The sequence below is a fragment of the Pristiophorus japonicus genome, chromosome 16, assembly GCF_044704955.1.
Source record: "Pristiophorus japonicus isolate sPriJap1 chromosome 16, sPriJap1.hap1, whole genome shotgun sequence".
In the NCBI taxonomy this organism is placed as follows: domain Eukaryota; kingdom Metazoa; phylum Chordata; class Chondrichthyes; family Pristiophoridae; genus Pristiophorus; species Pristiophorus japonicus.
In genome coordinates, this window is record NC_091992.1 from 12,478,401 (window position 1) to 12,499,448 (window position 21,048).

The window sequence follows — 21,048 nt, forward strand, 5'->3', positions numbered from 1 at the left end:
GCTGAAGAATGCTTTCTGCTGTTTGTTGGTAGTCATAAGAAATAGGAGCAGGAGTAGGCCATTTGGCTCCGCCATTTAATATCATGGCTGATCTGATCATGGACTCAGTTCCACTTCCCTGCCTGCTCCCCATAACCCTTTATTCCCTTATCTCTCAAAAATCTGTGAAAACTGACCAACGGTCTCAAAAATAATCTGACAGCCCCTAAAATGCTGAAAACAGCCCTGAATATAGGCTATTAAACCCAGTCACACAAAGTACAGTAGAACATTGGTTTGTCATAACTAAAGCCGCAGGTATACCTAATAATCCATCACTTGCATTAAAGATAATGAGAACATTTTAGGGATTTACCCCAAGTGCTGGGGGAACGAATGCATTGAAACAGAAAATGCTGTAAATACTCAGCAGGTCAGGCAGCATCGGTGGAAAGAGAAAGAGAGTTGACGTTACAGGTCGATGACCCATCGTTAGAACTGGGGCGGCTCTGACAAAGGGTCATCGACCTGAAACGTTAACTTTGTTTTTCTCTCCGCAGATGCTGCCTGACCTGCTGAGTATTTCCAGCATTTTCTGCTGTTATTTTAATTTCCAGTATCCGCAGTATTTTGCTTTTGTTAATAAAAGATATGCACTAATAGTTTGCTGTAAATTGTTTTAAAGGCAGTGTGTAGTTGCCACAGTGACACAATCAGTCGTCTTCCTCTTTTCACACTGGCCACTCTTCCCTCTTCTTCCCACTGTGGCACTCTTCACCCTCTCTCACTGCTTTACATTGGCACTCTTACACTTGGCTTTCGCCCACCTCATTGTTCAATTCCTGCGAGCACGCTTCTTCCTCTTCCCCCCTCCCTCCCTCCCCAACCCCATATTCATTCACTGGCAACTTGTACTGCAACCCTCCTCCCAGGAACATTGCTGCTTTCCATCCAGAAACATGGACACTAAGTTTGAAATGCTGACTGTGTGTGTATAAAGAGCAGATGGTTGGCATGATAAGCTATGTAGGACGGTATGACAACCATATTGTCGAGACTGGCATAAGAAAGCCTGGCGAAAACAAATGATTAGAACTGAAACAATATACTAAAACTAGAATGATCTACAATTTAAAAAAAAAAGTATACATTTTCGAAAATAAACTATTTTACAGGCTATAATGTACCCTCAACCACCTCTCTTGGGAGTCTGTGGTGTTGTTTGAAATCCTTAAGTGCGTGGCTGCTTTGCAATGCACAGCCAGTTAATTTTCTCTTTATAACACCCTGATGGTTCGAGAACTGTGGAAATGGAAGTCATAATTGCACACCATTTATGTCATAATTAATGTGTTGTATAAACTTTAATAAAACAATATTTTAAAGACCATGTAATAATTTTAACATATTCAGTGGGATAAAAATGTTAAATTCTACAAAACACCCTGGGAGATCAAAGACCTTCACTTGTGTCGCACATAACGTAGTTCAAAGGGCTGCACATAAAATTAAAGCTTTGTAATGCAGTGACATATGCAGGCCAACATGGCAGCATTTTGCATGTAGTTTGATGCCACAAGCAACACTGACACGACTGACCAGTTCATCTGTTTTGGCGGCATTGGCTGAGTGAGAAATGTTGGCCGCTAAACTACGAGAATTTCCGGCTTTCATTTAAAAAAAAACGGCATGGGATCTTCAAAACCCACCCAGACATAAAGGAGCACAATGTCCCAGCGTTCCTACTGAGCTAAAGACTCCGCTACATTACTGAACACAGTTGCTGCTTCAGCTGTTGAGGGAGCCGAGGAGCCATCAGATTGCAGCCACAAATGGTGGTTAGGGCTAATGGGGAATCAGAGTTATTTTGGATGTGTTCGGGGAGACCATTCCATCAATCCCACAGATTGGGCAAGGATGAATCATATGGGGTCTCACCAGAGGTCAATTGAAATGTTGCCTCGTTGCCAGTGATGATTTCCCTTCTCCGTTTAGGTTTCAGAGAATTCTGTGAAGCTAAGACTTTTTTTTTGAGCAAAATAGTACATTTCCACATAACAATGCAACTATATTACATAAAGCAACACTCCACTCTGGGCACATCTACACAGCATCATCATCCGTGCAAAGCAGAAACTACCTGCCTTGATGCTAGTGCTATAATGTAAATGGATCCTTGAAAACTAAAACATACATTATGTAAAAGCTCTAACAGTGTGTGAACAATGTGCTCCTGGATTACGATAACGAGTCTGTATGCTTCACGGTTTGCATTGACGGGTGTTTTCATTGTTTAAGGTACCAGCTCTTCTCATTGCATCTGTACCTAACACGCTGAATAATAACTCCAGTAATGGGAGAAGGTGGAACGAGGGCTGTGACTCCGATCTGATTATAATACAGGTTGTGCCTCTCCAGTCCGGGACTCTTTAGTCCGGAAACATCCCTGGTCCGGCATCATTCCCGGCGCGGTAGCGTCCCGCGCAGTTCATGGAGATAAGCGGGCCGAGCAATGAAAAAAAGGAAGGGAAGGGCAGGCAGCTGACTGAGGCGCCAAGGATCGAAAAAAATTGAGAAATCCTGAGCGACAAAATGCTGCGCGGCAGCCTTCTGCGCATGCGCAAATCCAGCTTCGGGGTCGGGACTCCATCTTGTCTGGAAAAGATCAGCAAACCAGCACAGAGAGAACATAATAGGAGCAGGAGTAGGCCATTTGGCCCCTCAAGTCTGCTCCACCATTTAACAAGATCATGGCTGATCTTATTAAAGTGAACGAGGCCGGAGTTTTACAGCCGGAGTGCGGCGGAGGCATTCAGGAGCCCGAGCGCCGTCATCAGGACCCAGTAAGTCTAGGGTCGGCGTGACTTCCCATGGTGCGGAAAATTCTCTGGTCCAGCACTGGTCAGGTCCCAAGAGTGCCGGAGCAGAGAGGTACAACCTGTATATCTAATTGTAATATATACCAAAATGTGCAAAAATAATAATTTTTGGGTTGGCCACTGACATTTCACATGGTGATGAATTGGCCAATATGTTGTAGGTGAAAAATAAAACATACCTACACATACTTACTGATATTACAGATGAACTTCAGGTCACCACTATCTATTTCTGGCTTAACAGCAAGGAAGGGCATATCCTGTCAACACTGATATACTCAAGTGATAGCAAACACTACAAAAATGACATCAAACTTTCCATTTGGTTAACTTCTTTAAACAGCTAATTATTATTCAGATGCTCAGGTGATGGATTAAACCTAATCTGTACCCTTTGATTTACTTGATCTATTTTAAACTTTTCAACCTTGATGGTGCCATGCATCTATAGGCCTTCAAGCTTGACATGGGCTTCACATTTAAAGCAGCACATTGAGTAAGCGAACTTCCATCTATTGCAGGAAAGCATGTCATGCAGTATCTGTGTGAGAAAGTCTGCTGAATGATTCACGATGATAAAATGGAAATGGTGTAATCATTTTGATGATATACATCATTTCTATTTCATGTTTTCTCAATTAATATTTCTTTCTCCTACAGATCTCAGTTCCAGTTTATTTCCTCTTCCTTTGTTCCAGGTTTGGACCACACTCGGGCAAGCATCTACAAGTGGGTGAGTTTATGGGTTTACGATCTCCGATCGCGAGGCTGTGAAAGAACTGGTTCAGGAGTCAGCAAGCTGAAGGTGAGCAGTTAAAGGAAGCAACACTTACAGCCTCCGCATCTCCTCGCTGAAAAATTCCAACTCTGCCTACCCACCACGACACACTTCCGCTTCCACTCATACAGTTCTCAACCACCTCACCGAGGTAGCACGGTAAATTTACATCGGGTAATAAAAAAACCGAACATGTAAATAACGTAAATATTCAAGACTTGTAACAGAGAAATGGGTTAAAATTCACACATTTGTTCAACCGTTACTTTTTGGAAATATTCAGTTTAGTTGCGGCAGATGGGGCAGGATAAAAGTTGCAGGACCCGATTGTAAGATTTTCTAATGGGCAGGGCAGAGATAAATCAATTTGCTTATCCATGCACACTTGGGCGGGGGATACACCTCCCCAGCATGACTAGTTTTGAAGATTGTAGTAGCATAATGATACTGGAACGGCACGTTTCTAAAAGCACGGAGGTCTGCTGTTTGGTTTCCTGCTAATGCCAATAACAGGACTTGGGAACTGGAGGGAAAGAGTGACAGCCTCCCATCAAAACGTTCTCCATCAGGAAAAAGATATTTTAGAAACTGATTTAATTTTTTTTTTAAAAACAGGTTAGCTCATCATTAGAGCTTTATGCAGTCAAAAAGCCCATGTAGACAAGTCTGAACGCATTTCAGCCTATGAAAACTCATTTCAGAAAGGAAAAATACAATATGATTCAGCAAAATTTAACTCATCAAATTCGAGATGCAATGTGTTAGAATTTTCGGTCAAACTGTTTGAACTGTTAGAAATAAGAGAATGTAGGGGTGATGAAACGTACCGTAAGCTTGGATCTGAGCTCCCAAGGTTCAGAAGTGCTATGTTCAGCAATGTTCCTGGCACATCCTTTGGCCGTATCTTAGTGTGCTGTGGGATAGAGTCTGGTTGTGACAATTCCCATCGCGTCCTTATATGGATAATAGATTGCACTATTGCCTCACATTCTTGGTGCATGAATGTCAGTGGTGTGCCTTGATTGGCAATAGTTAATGTGAACTGGCTTTCATCTACCAGGCAGATTTCCTCAATTTCTGAAGCGTAGTAAATGTCATTCAGAAACACAGACTGGCCTAGGACCCGTGTCCGCTCCGCTGACGTCACCTGAACCGCCGTTGATCCCACCTAATTTAAAAGAAAAAAGTAGGAGATAAGACTCGCAGGACCACATACAATGCAAGATACAGTGTTAACACATTTATTTTAAATCGTATTATTTCTCGATAGAGTTGCAATAAAACTCTGATGTCAGCTGCCTACCACTTCATCATAATGATGAACAGAAATATTGAGGGGAGGAGAAAGCGTTGTGTCTCAGTTGATCACAACTGTCAAGGCCCTTACGAGACTGTCAAAGGCAGATACTATTTAAGACGAAGTATTACAATTGTCATAAAGCTCAACTAATTTGGTTCTAATGCTGCCATCCACCACCATGCTGCCTCTTCAAACCAAGAGGATCGGAACATTTGAAACCATGGGACTGTACCCAAAACGGTGACATTTTAACCCATTTAATTTCTAACCCATTTAATGTAATTTTGCACAGCAGTACTGGCCAGGCCTCTGCAGTGGAGAGGGGATGTTATTTACATAAATTATCTGGATTCAGAAACTCAATGCAAAGTGGTTTTGGTGCTGCGGGCACCAAAGCCTGGACACCAGGAGAAAGCGCCCAAAATTCTTCGAATATGGTTATGGAAAATTAAATGTTTCCCTGGCACAGGCACAGACGATCTCAGTTCAACATCTCACCCAAAATGTAGCACTACTGTGTTAACCTAGATCATGAACTCGGGTCCTAGAGTGGTACTTGAAGACACAAGTTTCTAACTCAGAGGCTAGAGTGCTAACAACTGAACCAAGCTGATATATAGTAACCAGCTTTAACTGCATGTAAGAAAGTAAAACGTAACTCTACCTTCCTTTGCTTTCATCTTGCGTATTGTTTTTACTGCACGCGCCCATGTATATTTCCATAAACATGTATTTTAATTTTTGAGCATGTCCAATGGTGTCAAGACTCTAACATGTAACTCATTGGGGGTGGGGCAACAATCATCATTTTTACTACAGTTAATTTTTTAAACAAAATATATATATTTTAAGCAACAACACTCCTCTCAAGAATTCAGTAAGTCCTGCTTTAAGGATAAAAAAAAAAGACAAAGCTTGAACTATGTCAGATGACCAACAATTTTACAGTTCTCCCCGCATTCAACAATGAAGATTTCACTGGCTATTTGCTTCTGGATTTTCCACCCACTCTAGGTTTCACTTGAACAGTTTTGAATTTTTGTAGTCCCACTGAACTGACTTGAGATACTTGGGACCAAATCCTGCTGGCAAGGCAGGTTTTACATTTTGGAAGAAGGAATTCCTCACCTTGATGGAGACTTTAGTGTCCTTGTGAGCCAATTTTAGAGCGTTGTGAAATACTTTCAGATCCTCCTCGAGAGCGAGAGTGGCAGCAGGAAGCTTCTGGTGCTCTGGCTCAATGTGTTCCACAAGTTTCCCAGGCGAGTCAATGAAGATCAGTTTTTTGCTTCCCTTAAGTCCAGTTAGAAGCCGTTCGTGATACTTTGTATATTCTCTGACCCAAGAGTTGCAGTTGTAGATGTAGACCGCAGCTACATTTTCGTAGGCGGCCCCAGGAAAAACCACGAACCATTTGGAGAGGAAGTCCGTTTTGAAGCGATTACTCGGTCCTGCGTGGGTAAGGTCCACAACGATCTCGTATGGCTTGGCATAATATGGCTTCAGAGTTAGGAGCACGTGATAAATGAGCAAATCACCGTTTATCTGTCCAGTCTTGAACCTGTGTTGAGGAAAATGAAAAGGTCGAGTTATTCGTCATTACATTGAATTAATTTCCAAGGTAGACTGGGAAGTTCCTTGCACACCAGATCTGTACCAAAGTTTACACACACACAAATGGTGCCTACCAATTTTTAGGCACAGCTAATGCATCATTCATTCATATTTGTGAATGTCCATAATCTTTCCTACAGTGGAGGGGGGAATAGAAGAGAGAAGAGCAGTTTAGGGGGGAGAAATGTACCTCTTTACTCGAAGGAGCAATAGCCATGAGCATGTAGGCTCCTGGGGTATCTTTTTACACTAGCTGAGAAGACATGGGATTGGAGAGGGATGGAAGAGCCCATCATTGCAGTTGTGTTAAGGAAATATCAACTAAATAAAAGATAATTCTTTGCTGGATATATTGACTCAAGACGCAGGCACATGGACAAAAATGGCCATCGGTATTCACAAATAGGAATTCAATTTGAAAGATTCCAAATTAATTTTTTACATTAGGACGACAACCTACAAAAGGTGAACGGTTCAATATAAAGAATTTGTGTTTACATCGCGCCTCATTACACCTTTAGCAACAATCCAATACTCTTCACACATAAAAAAATCACTGAAGCACACTTACTCATTATTGTGAGTGAACATGACAACCCTTTTGAGAGATCAATAGCAGTTTTTGACAATGTTGGTTGAGAGAGGAATGCTGGGTCAGAGCACGAAAATAATTCATCTTGTAGCGCGCGATCCTAAACATCCGCCTCAACTAGCAGAAAAGCAAACTGGATCTCGGGTTAATGTCTCATCCAAAGACGTCATACAACGCAATGATCCTTGTGACAGTACGAGGTTACATGTTAGCTGGGCTCAATTGGTAACATGCTGGACTGATTCAGAAAGTTGTGGGTTCAAGCCAGACTCCAGCACACAAGGGTAATATTCCAGTGACGTTACTGAGGAAGTGATGCATTGTCAACTGTCTTTCAGAAGAGTTGTTAAAGCAAGGTCTCGCCCACTAGCTTTAGGTGCATGTAAAAGATCCCATTGCACTATTCAAAGAGCAAGGAAGTTTTCCCTCTGCCCTGGCCAACATTTATCCTTCCTCTACCACCACCACCATCAAAACAGAATATCTGGTCATTCATCTCATTTTCTGTGTGTGTGAATTGACTGTCATGCTTGTCTATCATCATCACTGGCAGTCCCTCAATCGAGGATGACTTGCTTCCACATGAGTTCACAGATGTTTCAATGAAGGATCTGATATTCCAGTCCTGGACTCCAACTGAGGGGGTTGCACACCAGCCAACACACGGGCTTGACAAAGCTAGGTCTTTATCCAGTGGCAAGGGTTAACCAGGATGACTGGAGACCTGCTCTGCTGCACGGACCTAGTGCGCACACATATCGCAGTGTGGGCTGGCCCGTGCTGCCCCTGGGCCCTCGGCTCTTCTGGGCCCAGTACCCCCGCCACAATCGCTCGCAGCTCCTCCACCACAAATATTCGCCGCACCTCCGCCACGATCCTTCACCACTCCTCCGCCACAAAAACACTCGCCGCACCTCTGCCACGATCCTTCACCACTCCTCCGCCACAAAATCACTCGCCGCACCTCCGCCACGATCCTTCACCACTCCTCCGCCACAAAATCACTCGCCGCACCTCCGCCACGATCATTGTCTATATAGCAACGATGACTATGTTTCGAAATAATTCATTGGCTGTGAAGTTCTTTGGGATGCCCCGAGCACATGAAAGATGCTATATAAATGCAAACTCTTCCTGTGCAGCTGCATGGATGCGTGGGGCACAACACAGGGTCAACAAGATAAGTTCCCAACTGCATGAATATTTATTTTATTTTAAAAAAATCCAAAGTCAATGCTTAAGTTCTACTGATTTTTGTTGGACTGTAGCTTTAACACTTCAAAGTGCACATTGGCTCCTACTGCAGTCTTGGTTTTTGTTTTGTGATATGTTACATTTCCAAGCCAGAAAACTAAAATGTCATAACCACCTGGAACCTTTAATGTCCAATTGTACCAACCAATTTAATGCACGGAACAGTTTGTCCATCCACAGTTGCTCCTGGTGATTAACTAAACTGAAAATCAGAAATAAAGAACAGGGCATGGATCTATTCACTGCCACACATTTGGATATCTTTGGTTGTGAAGCACTTTGGGGTGTCCTGAAAGGCGCTGATTCTTTCTTCCATCTAGAACTCCAGCGATCTTTATATGACATGACATCGTTTTGTCTTCCATAAGGGCCAATTCCGGGTTTTGCATTGGCCCACATAGTTCATGAAAGAGTATATTTTTGCTCCTGTTGCCACTGCTACATTGCACTTGCTGGTGCAGTGCTGACAGCTTTTGTTGCAAGTGGAGAGATATACTTACTCTACCCATTCAATTGGTACAAAGTGGGTGATGGCAACGCGCTGTGCATGTGCACTCAAACACACGTAGTGACACTCTGGCCTTGAATGAGTGCCAGCGAATTATCTTGTCAACTATTTTCAACCACAAAAAAATCCCGAGAATGGTAGCGCAGGAAGTCATCCATGCTAAACGAGTGGGTTTTGCACTGACAGCAGTGTGAATTAAATAGGCGAGATCACCTCTTGCTGCTGGCACTGCTAAGCACCGGCAGTGTTGTGCTGCACAGATCTGATGACTATCTCGGCACTGAAGTACAGTATAAAGGGCAACATAAGTGTTATACCAGGACCAAACTGCTCCAAGGTTTCTTGAAAAATAAAATCAACGCACAGAAGACATCAACTTTTGAGAGCCATTTGGGGACTTTAGGCAAAAGAAAATCATGCTGCATGTGTTTCAGTAACATGTGAATCAATAACATGTGAATCAATATGATCCATCATTGTTGAACTGCAAGTCCACAATCTGGAGGCAGTAAAAGGCAAATGCCCTTGGTGCATGTTCCCAGAAATAAATGGTCCGTCTACAACCAAGCCACTGAAAACAAAAGTAAGTAATTTTAGTTTATTTCAGTGATACAATGCAAGAGTTTTGGTTTGGGACAAGAACTGGGGTTGAGGGTCTAAGCTGATTGCTTTCCTTCACAGAATCACAGAATGTGGCAGCACACAAACAGGGCATTTAGCTAATGAGGTTTCTGCCCATGCTTCTCTCTCTGGGTCACCTCATCTAATCTCATTTTCTGCTTGCTCCTCATACCTTTTTCAATTTCAAGCACCTATCTAACTCCCCCTTAAAAGAATTTATGGGCTCTTGTGAACAACTGTTTGTGGCCTTCCATTTCTAGCACATCACATTTCTAATCACCCTTGGTGTACAGCTATTGTTTCTAAAGTCCTCTTTGATTCTTTATCTTAAATTTGTGCTCTTCACAATCTTCGATTTGCGCAGCAGGCACAGGCGCGTAAGAATTAGGAGCAGGAGTAGGCCATATTCCACCTCCAGCCTGCTCCGCCATTTAATATCATGGCTGATCTTCGACCTCAACTCCACTTTCCCACCTGATCCCCATATCCCTCGATTCCCCCAGAACCTAAAAATCTATCTATCTCAGCCGTGAATATGCTCAACAACCCAGCATCCACTGCCCTTTGGGGTAGAATTCCAAGGATTCACAACCCTCAGTGAAGAATTTCCTCTTTATCTCAGTCTTAAGTAGCCCTTTATCCTGTGACGAAGCCCCCCAAGTTCTGGACTCTCCGGCCAGGGGAAACAGCCTCGCAGCATCAACCCTGTCAATCCCCCAAGCTCAATGCCTTTCTGCAACCTAAATGGCAGTAAAAGGAATGTTTCCTTTAAATTATAAAATAAACTTGCTAATTTAATGAAAGTGAAGAACATCACAGCTAGCAGAGCTAACATTTTAGAGATTGTAAGAGAGAATTTCCCTCCTGGTATTGCATTAAACTACACAGTAGCATTGGGGTAGGCCTACATATTTGAAGTCACCAAGGCCATTTCAATTTCACCAGAAACAATGAATTTTCTTTATAGTCGATTCATATCCACGCTCCTTTTGCTTCTTGGCCGAATCCTGTAACTGGCTCTCAGTGACAAAGGTCGAAAGATGAGATGTGGCTTTTACCTGTCGACTCCCAACCCCACCTTTTGTGCTGTCCATTCCGACAAATTTCCATTCTGGCCAAGGTCTGAAATTCGAAACGTTGACTCATCTTTCTTTCACATTGTGTATTTGCAGCATTTTCTATTTTTATTTTCTCTGTCGCCCCTCCCATCTACTTCCCAAACACACAAAAAAAAACCTCTTCCATCTGCAGCTTGCGTGGGGGATTTTTTTTTCCAAACAGAAGTTTTTGAGGTCATTTTTTTAAAAAACGCCAAGGAGTTCTATTTAGAAAGTGCACATGCCGAGTAGGAAGTGTGCTAATCCTTTGTGGTCCCTCAACGTCATCAGTATATAGTGTGTAGTGGTGCAACGTAGTCACAGAAGTGGGGATTGGGCAAAGTGTTTCTCGATCACAATCTGCTCCACCACCAGCAAAGTCATATCTTGAAAAGCAACCAGGCAAAAGCATTGGGCTTCATACACTTCACCCACACTGATTGGAAGATTTCTGATTAGAGGATCAGGAGCTGCCTGGAGGTAAGTTACAGCTGTTGCGTTTCTCTGGGTTAACAAACGTATGATGCATTCATTCTCACAGCGAGACCCGTTGATTTAGCAGAGAATGCAAAAGCAGTATTTCTTTTTTTGATAAACTGTAAATATTGACATCTCAGCTTTTGGAGGGTTTAGACATGTTTATTTCAATTTTACACAACCGGTAGTTTTTAAAATCTTTGTACTTGATTTGTTCAATAGTTCAGAAAACTTCCAGTTTTAAACTGTAGAGTAACGGAACAGGCATAGCAATGTTTTTGGAGAACTAGAGAAGGTTTGAGCGACAAGGAAAAAGACTTGGATTTATACAGCGCCTTTCATGACCACTGGATGTCTCATAGTGCTTTAAAGCCAATGAAGTACTTTTGGATTGTAGTCACTGTTGACATGCAGGAAAACGGAAAGGGCAGCTCACCGTGATTGTACTGTTACCTCCTCAGTAGTTGATCACAGAGCCTGCAGCTTGGGAAAAGGAAAGGATTGGAGCAGAAATAGGGAAACATAGCTCGGTTGTTTTTTGGAGCAGTGATTTTAAAGGGATTTAAAAAATGATTTAGACGAAGGAATGGAATATAATATCTCCAAGTTTGCAGATGACACTAAGCTGGGTGGCAGTGTGAGCTGTGAGGAGGATGCTAAGAGGCTGCAGGGTGACTTGGACAGGTTAGGTGAATGGGCAAATACATGGCAGATGCAGTATAATGTGGATAAATGTGAGGTTATCCACTTTGGTGGCAAAAACAGGGAGGCAGATTATTATCTGAATGGTGACAGACACCCCCCCCAGCCCCTCAATCACCCCCCCCCCCCACCTCTCTCTCCTTCCCCCCAGCCCTGGTCTCTCTTCTCCCCCCCCCCCCAGCCCCTCACTTCACCCCCCCCACCACCAGCCCCTCTGTTCACCCCCCCCACCACCAGCCCCTCTGTTCACCCTCCCCCCCCCCCCCCCAAAGCCCCTCTCTCCTCCCCCCCCAGCCCTCTCTCTCTCCCCCCCAGCCCTCTCTCTCCCCCCCCCAGTCTCTCTCTCTTCCCCCCCCCCAGTCTCTCTCTCTTCCCCCCCAACCACCGTCTCTCTCTCTCCCCCCCCTCCCCACCAGTCTCTCTCTCTCTCCCCCCCTCCCCACCAGTCTCTCTTTCTCCCCCCCCACCCCACCAGTCTCTCTTTCTCCCCCCCCACCCCACCAGTCTCTCTTTCTCCCCCCCCACCCCACCAGTCTCTCTTTCTCTCCTTCTCCACCGCCCCCCCCCCCCAGTGTCTCTCGCTCTCTCCTCCCCCCCCCCCCCCACTCCCAGCCTCTCTCTCTCTCTCTCAGCCCTCCGGCCGGGAGGAGGCCAGAGCGGGGCGAAGAGAGTCGGAGCCTCAGGTCCTGCTTCTCGGCACCACGTGGAGGGAATGATTCGGGCAGAGGGGCGGGGAGGGGGAGGAAAGAGAGGGGCTGGGGGGGGGGGAAGAGAGAAAGAGAGGGGCTGGGAGAGAAAGAGAGGGGCTGGGGGGGGGGGTAGAAAGAGAGGGGCTGAGGTGGGGGGGGGGGGGAAGAGAGGGGCTGGGGGGGGGGGGGAGAAGAGAGGGGCTGGGGGGGAGGGGGAAGAAAGAGAGGGGCTGGGGGGGAAAAGAGAGGGGCTGGGGGGGGGGAAGAGAGAAGAGAGGGGCTGGGGGGAGAAGAGAGGGGGCTGGGGGGGGGGGGAGAAGAGAGGGGGCTGGGGGGGGGGGGAGAAGAGAGGGGCTGGGGGGGGGGGGGGAAAGAGAGGGGCTGGGGGGGGGGGGAAAGAGAGGGGCTGGGGGGGGGGGGAAGAGAGGGGCTGGGGGGGGGGGAAGAGAGGGGCTGGGGGGGGGGGGGAAAGAGAGGGGGAGGCCGGGGGAGAGAGTGGGGGAGGCCGGGGGAGAGAGTGGGGGAGGCCGGGGGAGAGAGAGGGGGTGCCGGGGGAGAGAGAGGGGGTGCCGGGGGAGAGAGAGGGGGTGCCGGGGGAGAGAGAGGGGGTGCCGGGGGAGAGAGAGGGGGTGCCGGGGGAGAGAGAGGGGGTGCCGGGGGAGAGAGAGGGGGTGCCGGGGGAGAGAGAGGGGGTGCCGGGGGAGAGAGAGGGGGTGCCGGGGAAGAGAGAGGGGGTGCCGGGGGAGAGAGAGGGGGTGCCGGGGGAGAGAGAGGGGGTGCCGGGGGAGAGAGAGGGGGTGCCGGGGGAGAGAGAGGGGGTGCCGGGGGAGAGAGAGGGGGTGCCGGGGGAGAGAGAGGGGGTGCCGGGGGAGAGAGAGGGGGTGCCGGGGGAGAGAGAGGGGGTGCCGGGGGAGAGAGAGGGGGTGCCGGGGGAGAGAGAGGGGGTGCCGGGGGAGAGAGAGAGGGGGGGGGGGGGGGGGAGAGAAAGAGAGAGAAATCTGGGGGGTGGGGGGGGGGGGGGGAAAGACTGATAGGGTTATTACAACCCCCTACAAGGGACATGGTTGGAGTGGATGATATCCAGAAGTCACGACACTGTCACTATTCACTTCATACCCAATAAACTGGTCAACATTCCGTACACAATGCCTGCCCCATCTATGATGGGGTGGGTGGGGGAAAGGATGCTTTTGTGCTGGGGTAAGGCACTTCGGCTGGCCCTTGCTGTGTTCTGGGGAGCTCTGTCCTCTGTCGCTTCAGGAAGTCAAAAGTGGTTCGAGTTACAATTTGCAAACTCAGTGAGATCTCGGGATGGGCGGTTCCAGTTACACATTCCTGTGAAACTTCAGGATGTGGCTTAGGGTAGGAGAACAATCATAGACAAAGGGTGGAGCACGGTGGCCATTTTAGCAGTACAAATAAGCACGTCCTTTGTATAATGCACAACTTTTGACTTTAACAAACCAGCTGAAGTATCCATTGTTACAGTATTACGTACACAGGGCAGAAAATTTTTACTTGCACGTTTTAGTTATTACTTTTTAAAAAAACATTGCCTTCATCAATATGAAGTTTGCTGGTGGTGAGGAAAGAAACTCTTGTTCCATTTGGGTGATCAGTGTATCCAGTCAGATACAGAATAATGCTGCTCCTACTCTCTCCAAATCCCTATTGCACCAGAACAAAATGGTGTTACAATTAGAGCTAATTTATGGGCAGCTTTGTGCTGTGCTCCTCCAGTCACTGGGTTGAGGTTGTGCCAAATTCCTGTATGGACTAGCCTTGGTCAATAGATGCAGTCATAAAATCACATGGCACAAAGGTCATTTGACACATATCGCATGTGCTGGCCTACTAAAGGAACTATCCAGTTCGCCCCAATCCGGTGTTCTTTTCCCATATCTGATAAAACTCTTCTTCACTTTTAAAAGCGATTGTGAATTCTTCTTCACCACCGTTTCTGATAGGGCCTTATATACCCTAATATCACTTCGCGAAAGGCGCTATATAAATGCAAGACTTTCTTTTAATTCTATGCTATCTATTGACCCCTGCAGGCAAGTGGGCTCTGGGCGTTAACATTGGGTATGGTTGCGATGAGTGGTCAAATAAGCAGCTGACGCTCACTATTGTCACACAAAAGGAATGGCGTTTGGGCAATGTCCCAGAGGAATGGAGAGATAAGGTCAGAACAAATAGAATAGAATTGAAGCAGAAAGTCTTAAAAGATAGATATAAAATAGTTTGCTCACCCCAGCATGAGTTGCATCATCAGTAGAGATGGAGTAATTGGAGGATAAAACTGCGAGCCCGATAGGCTTAAGGATTAAACTGATTTATTTGCTGCACTGTTCTAATGCTTCAGCATGAAACATACACATGTACAAATCACAACCTCTTTTTATATGATCCACCGACAGGTGAAGTCCCAGGAACAATGTGCCAATATATAAATCAACCTTTCTTGGTGGCAGCCGGAATCCTGGCCCTTTTGTCTGCTGAGATCAAGGTCAACAGTGCACCTACTGTTCCTACGACGACTGAGGAAGAATACGTTACCGGTGGACCAGATCTTCTTGCAACCACTGAGGAAGAATATGTTACCGGTGGTCCAGATCTTCTTGCAACCACTGAGGAAGAATATGTTACCGGTGGTCCAGATCTTCTTGCAACAACTGAGGAAGAATACATTACCGGTGGTCCAGATCTTCTTGCAACAACTGAGGAAGAATACATTACCGGTGGTCCAGATCTTCTTGCAACCACTGAGGAAGAATACGTTACCGGTGGTCCAGATCTTCTTGCAACAACTGAGGAAGAATACATTACCGGTGGTCCAGATCTTCTTGCAACAACTGAGGAAGAATACGTTACCGGTGGTCCAGATCATCTTGCAACCACAGAGGAAGAACATTTTATTCATGGCACAAATCCTCTTTCCAAAACCATGGAAAAGGAATCTAGCGAATACAGTGGGTATAAATGCACACAATACAGAGACCTTTGGATTTTCTTAATCATAATAGGTATATTAACAGTCCTTTGTACCATCCTGTTGGTATCAACAATTGTCCTGGCCTATCAGGTGTCGCATTTCAAGGACAAACTGAAAAAGCGACGGACCAAAAGCAATTCTAGCTTTGCGAAAGCAGCCAATCTCTGGCCTACTGGTTCCAGCCAACTGGCAGATGAGCCTGCAGACACCAATGTCACACTGGAGGAAGTCAGACCTCTGAAGGCAGAGGAAGAGGCAACAGCACTGAAGGATGAGGAAAAAGCCAAGCCATTGAAAGAATGAGGAAGAAATGATGGTCCAGTTGATACAGAAAAAGCAATAAACCGGACTGATGTCTGTAGACTCTAATCACCGATCAGCCGTTTTTGTGCTGTTGTAGCGGTTGATTTACCTAATTTGCCGCAAAAGTGCTCATTAGAACAATATTCAAACGAAAGAAATTCTCAGCAAAACACAATCGCTTTTTATATCTATATTTTTAACCACCCTTAAATTCTTCGGAGAAATGGAAGAGCAGACAAGGTAGAAACGTCAATAACTTGGTCACACAGTTAACAATTTAACAGATTAATTCTGAATCATCTATATGTTCATTTAATCAATAACCCAGTTATCTCAAACCTTATCCTGAACACCTCGAGATCCACAACTATAGAGCAAGCACTTTGTCAATTATAACAGCTAGCTTGATCAGTGACAATTTGCATCATGTTTTATTGAATGATTTAATGCATTATAATATTTTGGGTAAGAACTTTATTCTTTCCTCCTTAAGCCCCAAAAAACAATCAGGAATAAGAACATGTAATTCAGGAGTTTGCAACATAAAGTATGTTAACAGAAATGAACGGAGGCTAGTCAGTTTAAGAGTCCTTCCTACTCAAATATACAACACGGACTTGCTAAGTACTCATTAAACTATCAGCTGTATAATTCATGAAATAAATGGTTGTTGAAAATTAACCAACCTAATTTTTGTTTCATCAAATCCTTCAACATGGCGGATAACTAAAAGTAGCAGGATGTAAACAGCTACAATAATGTTTTCATGTCGTAGATGCTTAAAAAATGGTTTTAAAAACATCTCTGTACCCTACTACAGACTTAGTTGTCACACCAGAATAACTGAATAGAAATGGGGGGAGGAGGCGCGGGAACAGAGGAGATAATAAAACTAACACTTCCACAAGCCAATCAGTCAGCTTCATAAATGATTCCATAAATAACCATGGTCTCAATGCCACCAGCTATCATGGGTGACCCAATGTATGTTTTCAAGACTGTAGTGGGAAAGGACACAATCACTTCAGGCAACTTGCTCATTATGGTGGAAGTTTCAAATACCAAGGGACTGTCATGTGAAATGTGTCCGAAGGGCAAGAGAATTGTGGAAGTAGTTATATGGCCATTGAAAAAAAGACAGCATCAATGGGCTCAAGAGATGCTTGCATACACATTCAATGCAATATGGCAAGGCAGGCCAACTTGGTCAATGTAAAATGGACAGGCTTATTAGACCTAATGGACTTTTCTTGTTCCTGAGATTTTTAGAGGAAGACAAAAACCAAATTGTGCTGGAGTGAAGTAAAGAAAAGAATTTTCATTTATATAGAGCTTCAAGACATCCCATATTTACCTCCCTAACCTGTGCCATGTTAAACATTGCTGTGCATGATTTTAAAAAACAGTAAAACTGATTACTTTCTTGCCTGCCTTTAGTCTATTACAGAAATATGGGATGAACACATGCCGAAATATATCACTGAAGTTGATTATAGAAATTTCGGATCTATTATAGAAAACGCGCAAAGAATCATATCCAAGACAAACTTATGTAGTACTCAGAAAACTAGGAGACTTGATACTTTCACAAGACAGTCACAGACGAGGAAGGCTATTTGGCCCATCTCAGTTAATCCACCCAGAAGTATCCTCAAGTCCCATTATTTTGGCACCCAATTGCTTTTCAAAAGATTTCAGATTTTTCATTCCCACTCTTTGTGCAAAGAATAATTCCCTGTAGTTCAAGACAAGTGAGACTTGGCATTGCCACAAATGCTGTGCATTTTAAATTATTCCCCATTGGATCAAACAAATTACTTATCCCCACCGACCTCAATAGAGGGAACCACAAATATAAACCTGTTCAGAGTGCTTCAAGTTATGGCCTTGAGGGGTTGACAGCTCAGGGAATTCATCTCCCAGGATAGTTTTGGAAGTTCAGATATCTGTGGCTGGCTTTCTGTTTTTAATTTATACTTTAATGAAACTGCTAACTTATTTTGTTCACAGTATAGAAAGCAGTAACCAACAGTAACATTTGGCATTCAAGAAAAAAATATTTGGCAAAATAAGAGAAATAAACTTGCAAAACCCAATGACAAAACTATAGAAACATAGAAAATAAGTGCAGGAATAGGCCATTCGGCCCTTCGAGCCTGCACCACCATTCAATAAGATCATGGCTGATCATTCCCTCAGTACCCCTTTCCTGCTTTCTCTCCATAGCCCTTGATCCCCTTAGCCGTAAAGGCCATATCTAACTCCCTCTTGACTATATCCAACGAGGAGCATTTAAATTGTTTGAAACATTTTAATCAATGCAAAGAAAGAAAAAAAAAAGAGGACGGGAAAACTGCAATTGCCGGAAAACCAAAAATTTTAAAAAGGGAAAATGGTGGAAATGCACAACGGGTTGGTCGGCGTCTGAAAGGGAGTAAAGGACGGGGTACTGTAAGGCAGTGCCTGCCTGCGCAACTATTGCACAAATCAATACTATGAGCAAAGGAACTCAATCAGGTTTTGGTTCCAGGCTCTGGTTCTACATCAAAAATGTTGTTTGCACCTTTCTGAAGCACCTTGGTGTTTTTCTACATCAAGGGCACTATATTAATGCAAGTTGTCCTCATTAACCCGTCTTTTCTCTTTACAAACGCTGGCAGAACTGTTGTGCATTTACAGCATTTCCCATTTTTATTTTAAGCGCCACAGAACTGTCTGATGAATCCCAAAAAGTTAGTTTGCAGGTAATCAGGAAGGCGAATGGAATGTTGGCCTTCATTGCGAGAGGGATGGAGTACAAAAGCAGGGAGGTCCTGCTGCAACTGTATAGGGTATTGGTGAGGCCGCACCTGGAGTACTGCGTGCAGTTTTGGTCACCTTACTTAAGGAAGGATATACAAGCTTTGGAGGGGGTACAGAGACGATTCACTAGGCTGATTCCGGAGATGAGGGGGGTTACCTTATGATGATAGATTGAGTAGACTGGGTCTTTACTCGTTGGAGGTCAGAAGGATGAGGGGTGATCTTATAGAAACATTTAAAATAATGAAAGGGATAGACAAGATCGAGACAGAGAGGTTGTTTCCACTGGTCGGGGAGACTAGAACTAGGGGGCACAGCCTCAAAATACGGGGGAGCCAATTTAAAACCGAGTTAAGAAGAAATTTCTTCTCCCAGAGAGTTGTGAATCTGTGGAATTCTCTGCCCAAGGAAGCAGTTGAGGCTAGCTCATTGAATGTATTCAAGTCACAGATAGATAGATTTTTAACCAATAAGGGAATTAAGGGTTATGGGGAGCGGGCAGGTAAGTGGAGCTGAGTCCACGGCCAGATCTGCCATGATTTTGTTGAATGGCGGAGCAGGCTCAAGGGGCTAGATGGCCTACTCCTGTTCCTAATTCTTATGCACTTGCAAAAATCGTCAAGTAAGCAGAGACTATTTGGTGCCAACAGGAGTTATACTTGGGAATAGCCCAAAGGTGGAACTAATCCCCAGGCTTAGGGTCACCAACAGATCCAACGCGTCAGATTGAAAGGCATCCGATTAACACATTTTGCAAGTCTTGCATTAATTTTGCTGAAACTATATGGAGGACAACAAAAACAAATATGACACAGGCTTGCACATCGCATACAAGATTGGTCGCTGTTCCGGTGGTAAAGTTCACTCAAAATAAAATAGGCGAGGCCAAAAAGAAAGCCTAAATAAATATATATTGTGCAACAGATACTTAGATTAGAGAATCAAATTGATCAGCTTAATTAAAAAAACAAATTAAGAGGAAGTGGGTTTTTCCAGATCAGATTAACTAGCTAAATCTAAAGGCTGCACCTATTTATGACTTAAATGGACTAAGCAACCCAGCAAAGCAGGTTAACCAATAAAGCAGGTTGTTTGTAAAAAATTGGTTCAGTTTTGTGCCCAATTAAATATCTTTGTAGCAAGGCAAACTGCGCAAGCTCGACAACGGTCTGTACATTTTCACCTGCATTTCTGGCCACATTTGTATGTGTTGATTTCAGCATTCTTAAAATGATTAATTACGTGACTGCCTCGTGTAAATACAAGCTAGAGTTACTCCCAACATTTTGATTGTCCTGCCCGATCTTTTCATGTATATAGTCCAAACTGAAGGAATTACTAGAAATATACATGCCTTGGCACTGTTGGTGTTGGTCCAGCTTTATACACCATTAACAGGGGGGGTGCTGTGCTTATCTGCAGAAAGGGAATAAGTGTTGTCATAGATGGTTCTCAAGCATCTTGGCTATATAAGTTGGCAGGTGTCTGGAAAAAGCTCTCTTGACCAGTATAGGTGGTTGATGTTTGGGTAACTTAGCAGGGGAAGAAAACATGAAGGGAAAATTGAAATTCCTTAAAAGTCTACTTCTCTTCCAGTGTTTCATCTCAGTGCACATGCCTATTCAAAAGGAGATTTTTTAAAAAGCCTTGCGCCTTTCACGACCACCGGACGTCCCAAAGCACTTAGCAGCCAATGAAGTACTTTCTGAAGTGTAGTCACTGTTGCAATGTAGGAAATGCGGCAGCCAATATGCGCACAGCAAGCTCCCACAAACAGCAATGTAATAATGACCAGATAATCTGTTTTAGATGTTGATTGAGAAAGTATTGGCTAGGACACTGAGGATAACTCCCCTGCTCTTCTTCGAAAAGGTGCCATGGGATCTTTTACGTCCACCTAAGAACAGATGGGGCCTCGGTTTAATGTCTCATCCAAAAGATGGCACCTCCAACAGTGCAGCACTCCCTCAGCACTACACTGGGAGTGTCAGCCTAGATTTTTGTGCTCAAGTCCCTGGAGTGGGAATTGAACCCACAACCTTCTGACTCAGAGGCAAGTGTGCTACCCACTGAGCCACTGGCTGACACTCATGATGACTATCTGATAATGGGGTTTCCAGTCTAATACATTAATCACAGAATCTTACAGCATAGAAGGAGGCCATTCGGCCAGTTACCTGTGTGTCGGCTCTTCAAAAGAGCTGTCAAATTTAGTCCCACACCCCAGCTTTTTCTCATAACCGTGCAATCGGCAGGGATTGTGGATGCATTGGTTGTAATTTACCAAAATTCCCTGGATTCTGGGGAGGTCCCAGCAGATTGGAAAACTGCAAATGTAACCCCCCTATTTAAAAAAGGAGGCAGACAAAAAGCAGGAAACTATAGACCTAACATCTGTGGTTGGGAAAATGTTGGAGTCCATTATTAAAGAAGCAGTAGCAGGACATTTGGAAAAGCA

At 44.5% G+C, this 21,048-nt stretch overlaps 2 protein-coding genes across 7 annotated transcripts in view; one reads left to right on the top strand and one right to left on the bottom strand.

The window, feature by feature from the left end:
- nf1a (neurofibromin 1a) overlaps positions 1 to 21,048 on the bottom strand; it is a 321,789-nt gene that overhangs the window by 68,614 nt on the left and 232,127 nt on the right. For all 6 annotated transcript variants that reach the window (XM_070856992.1, XM_070856995.1, XM_070856993.1 and 3 more), the window contains 2 exons: positions 6,065 to 6,497; positions 4,464 to 4,804 (listed from right to left, as the gene is read on the bottom strand). In XM_070856992.1, the coding sequence (XP_070713093.1) occupies positions 4,464 to 4,804; positions 6,065 to 6,497 (774 nt within the window). The remainder of the gene's footprint in view (positions 1 to 4,463; positions 4,805 to 6,064; positions 6,498 to 21,048) is intronic.
- Positions 10,935 to 17,172, top strand: LOC139226960 (uncharacterized). The gene is made up of 2 exons (XM_070858057.1): positions 10,935 to 11,102; positions 14,911 to 17,172. The coding sequence occupies exon 2, from the start codon at positions 14,928 to 14,930 to the stop codon at positions 15,786 to 15,788; it is 861 nt and encodes a 286-aa protein (XP_070714158.1). The 5' UTR covers positions 10,935 to 11,102; positions 14,911 to 14,927; the 3' UTR covers positions 15,789 to 17,172.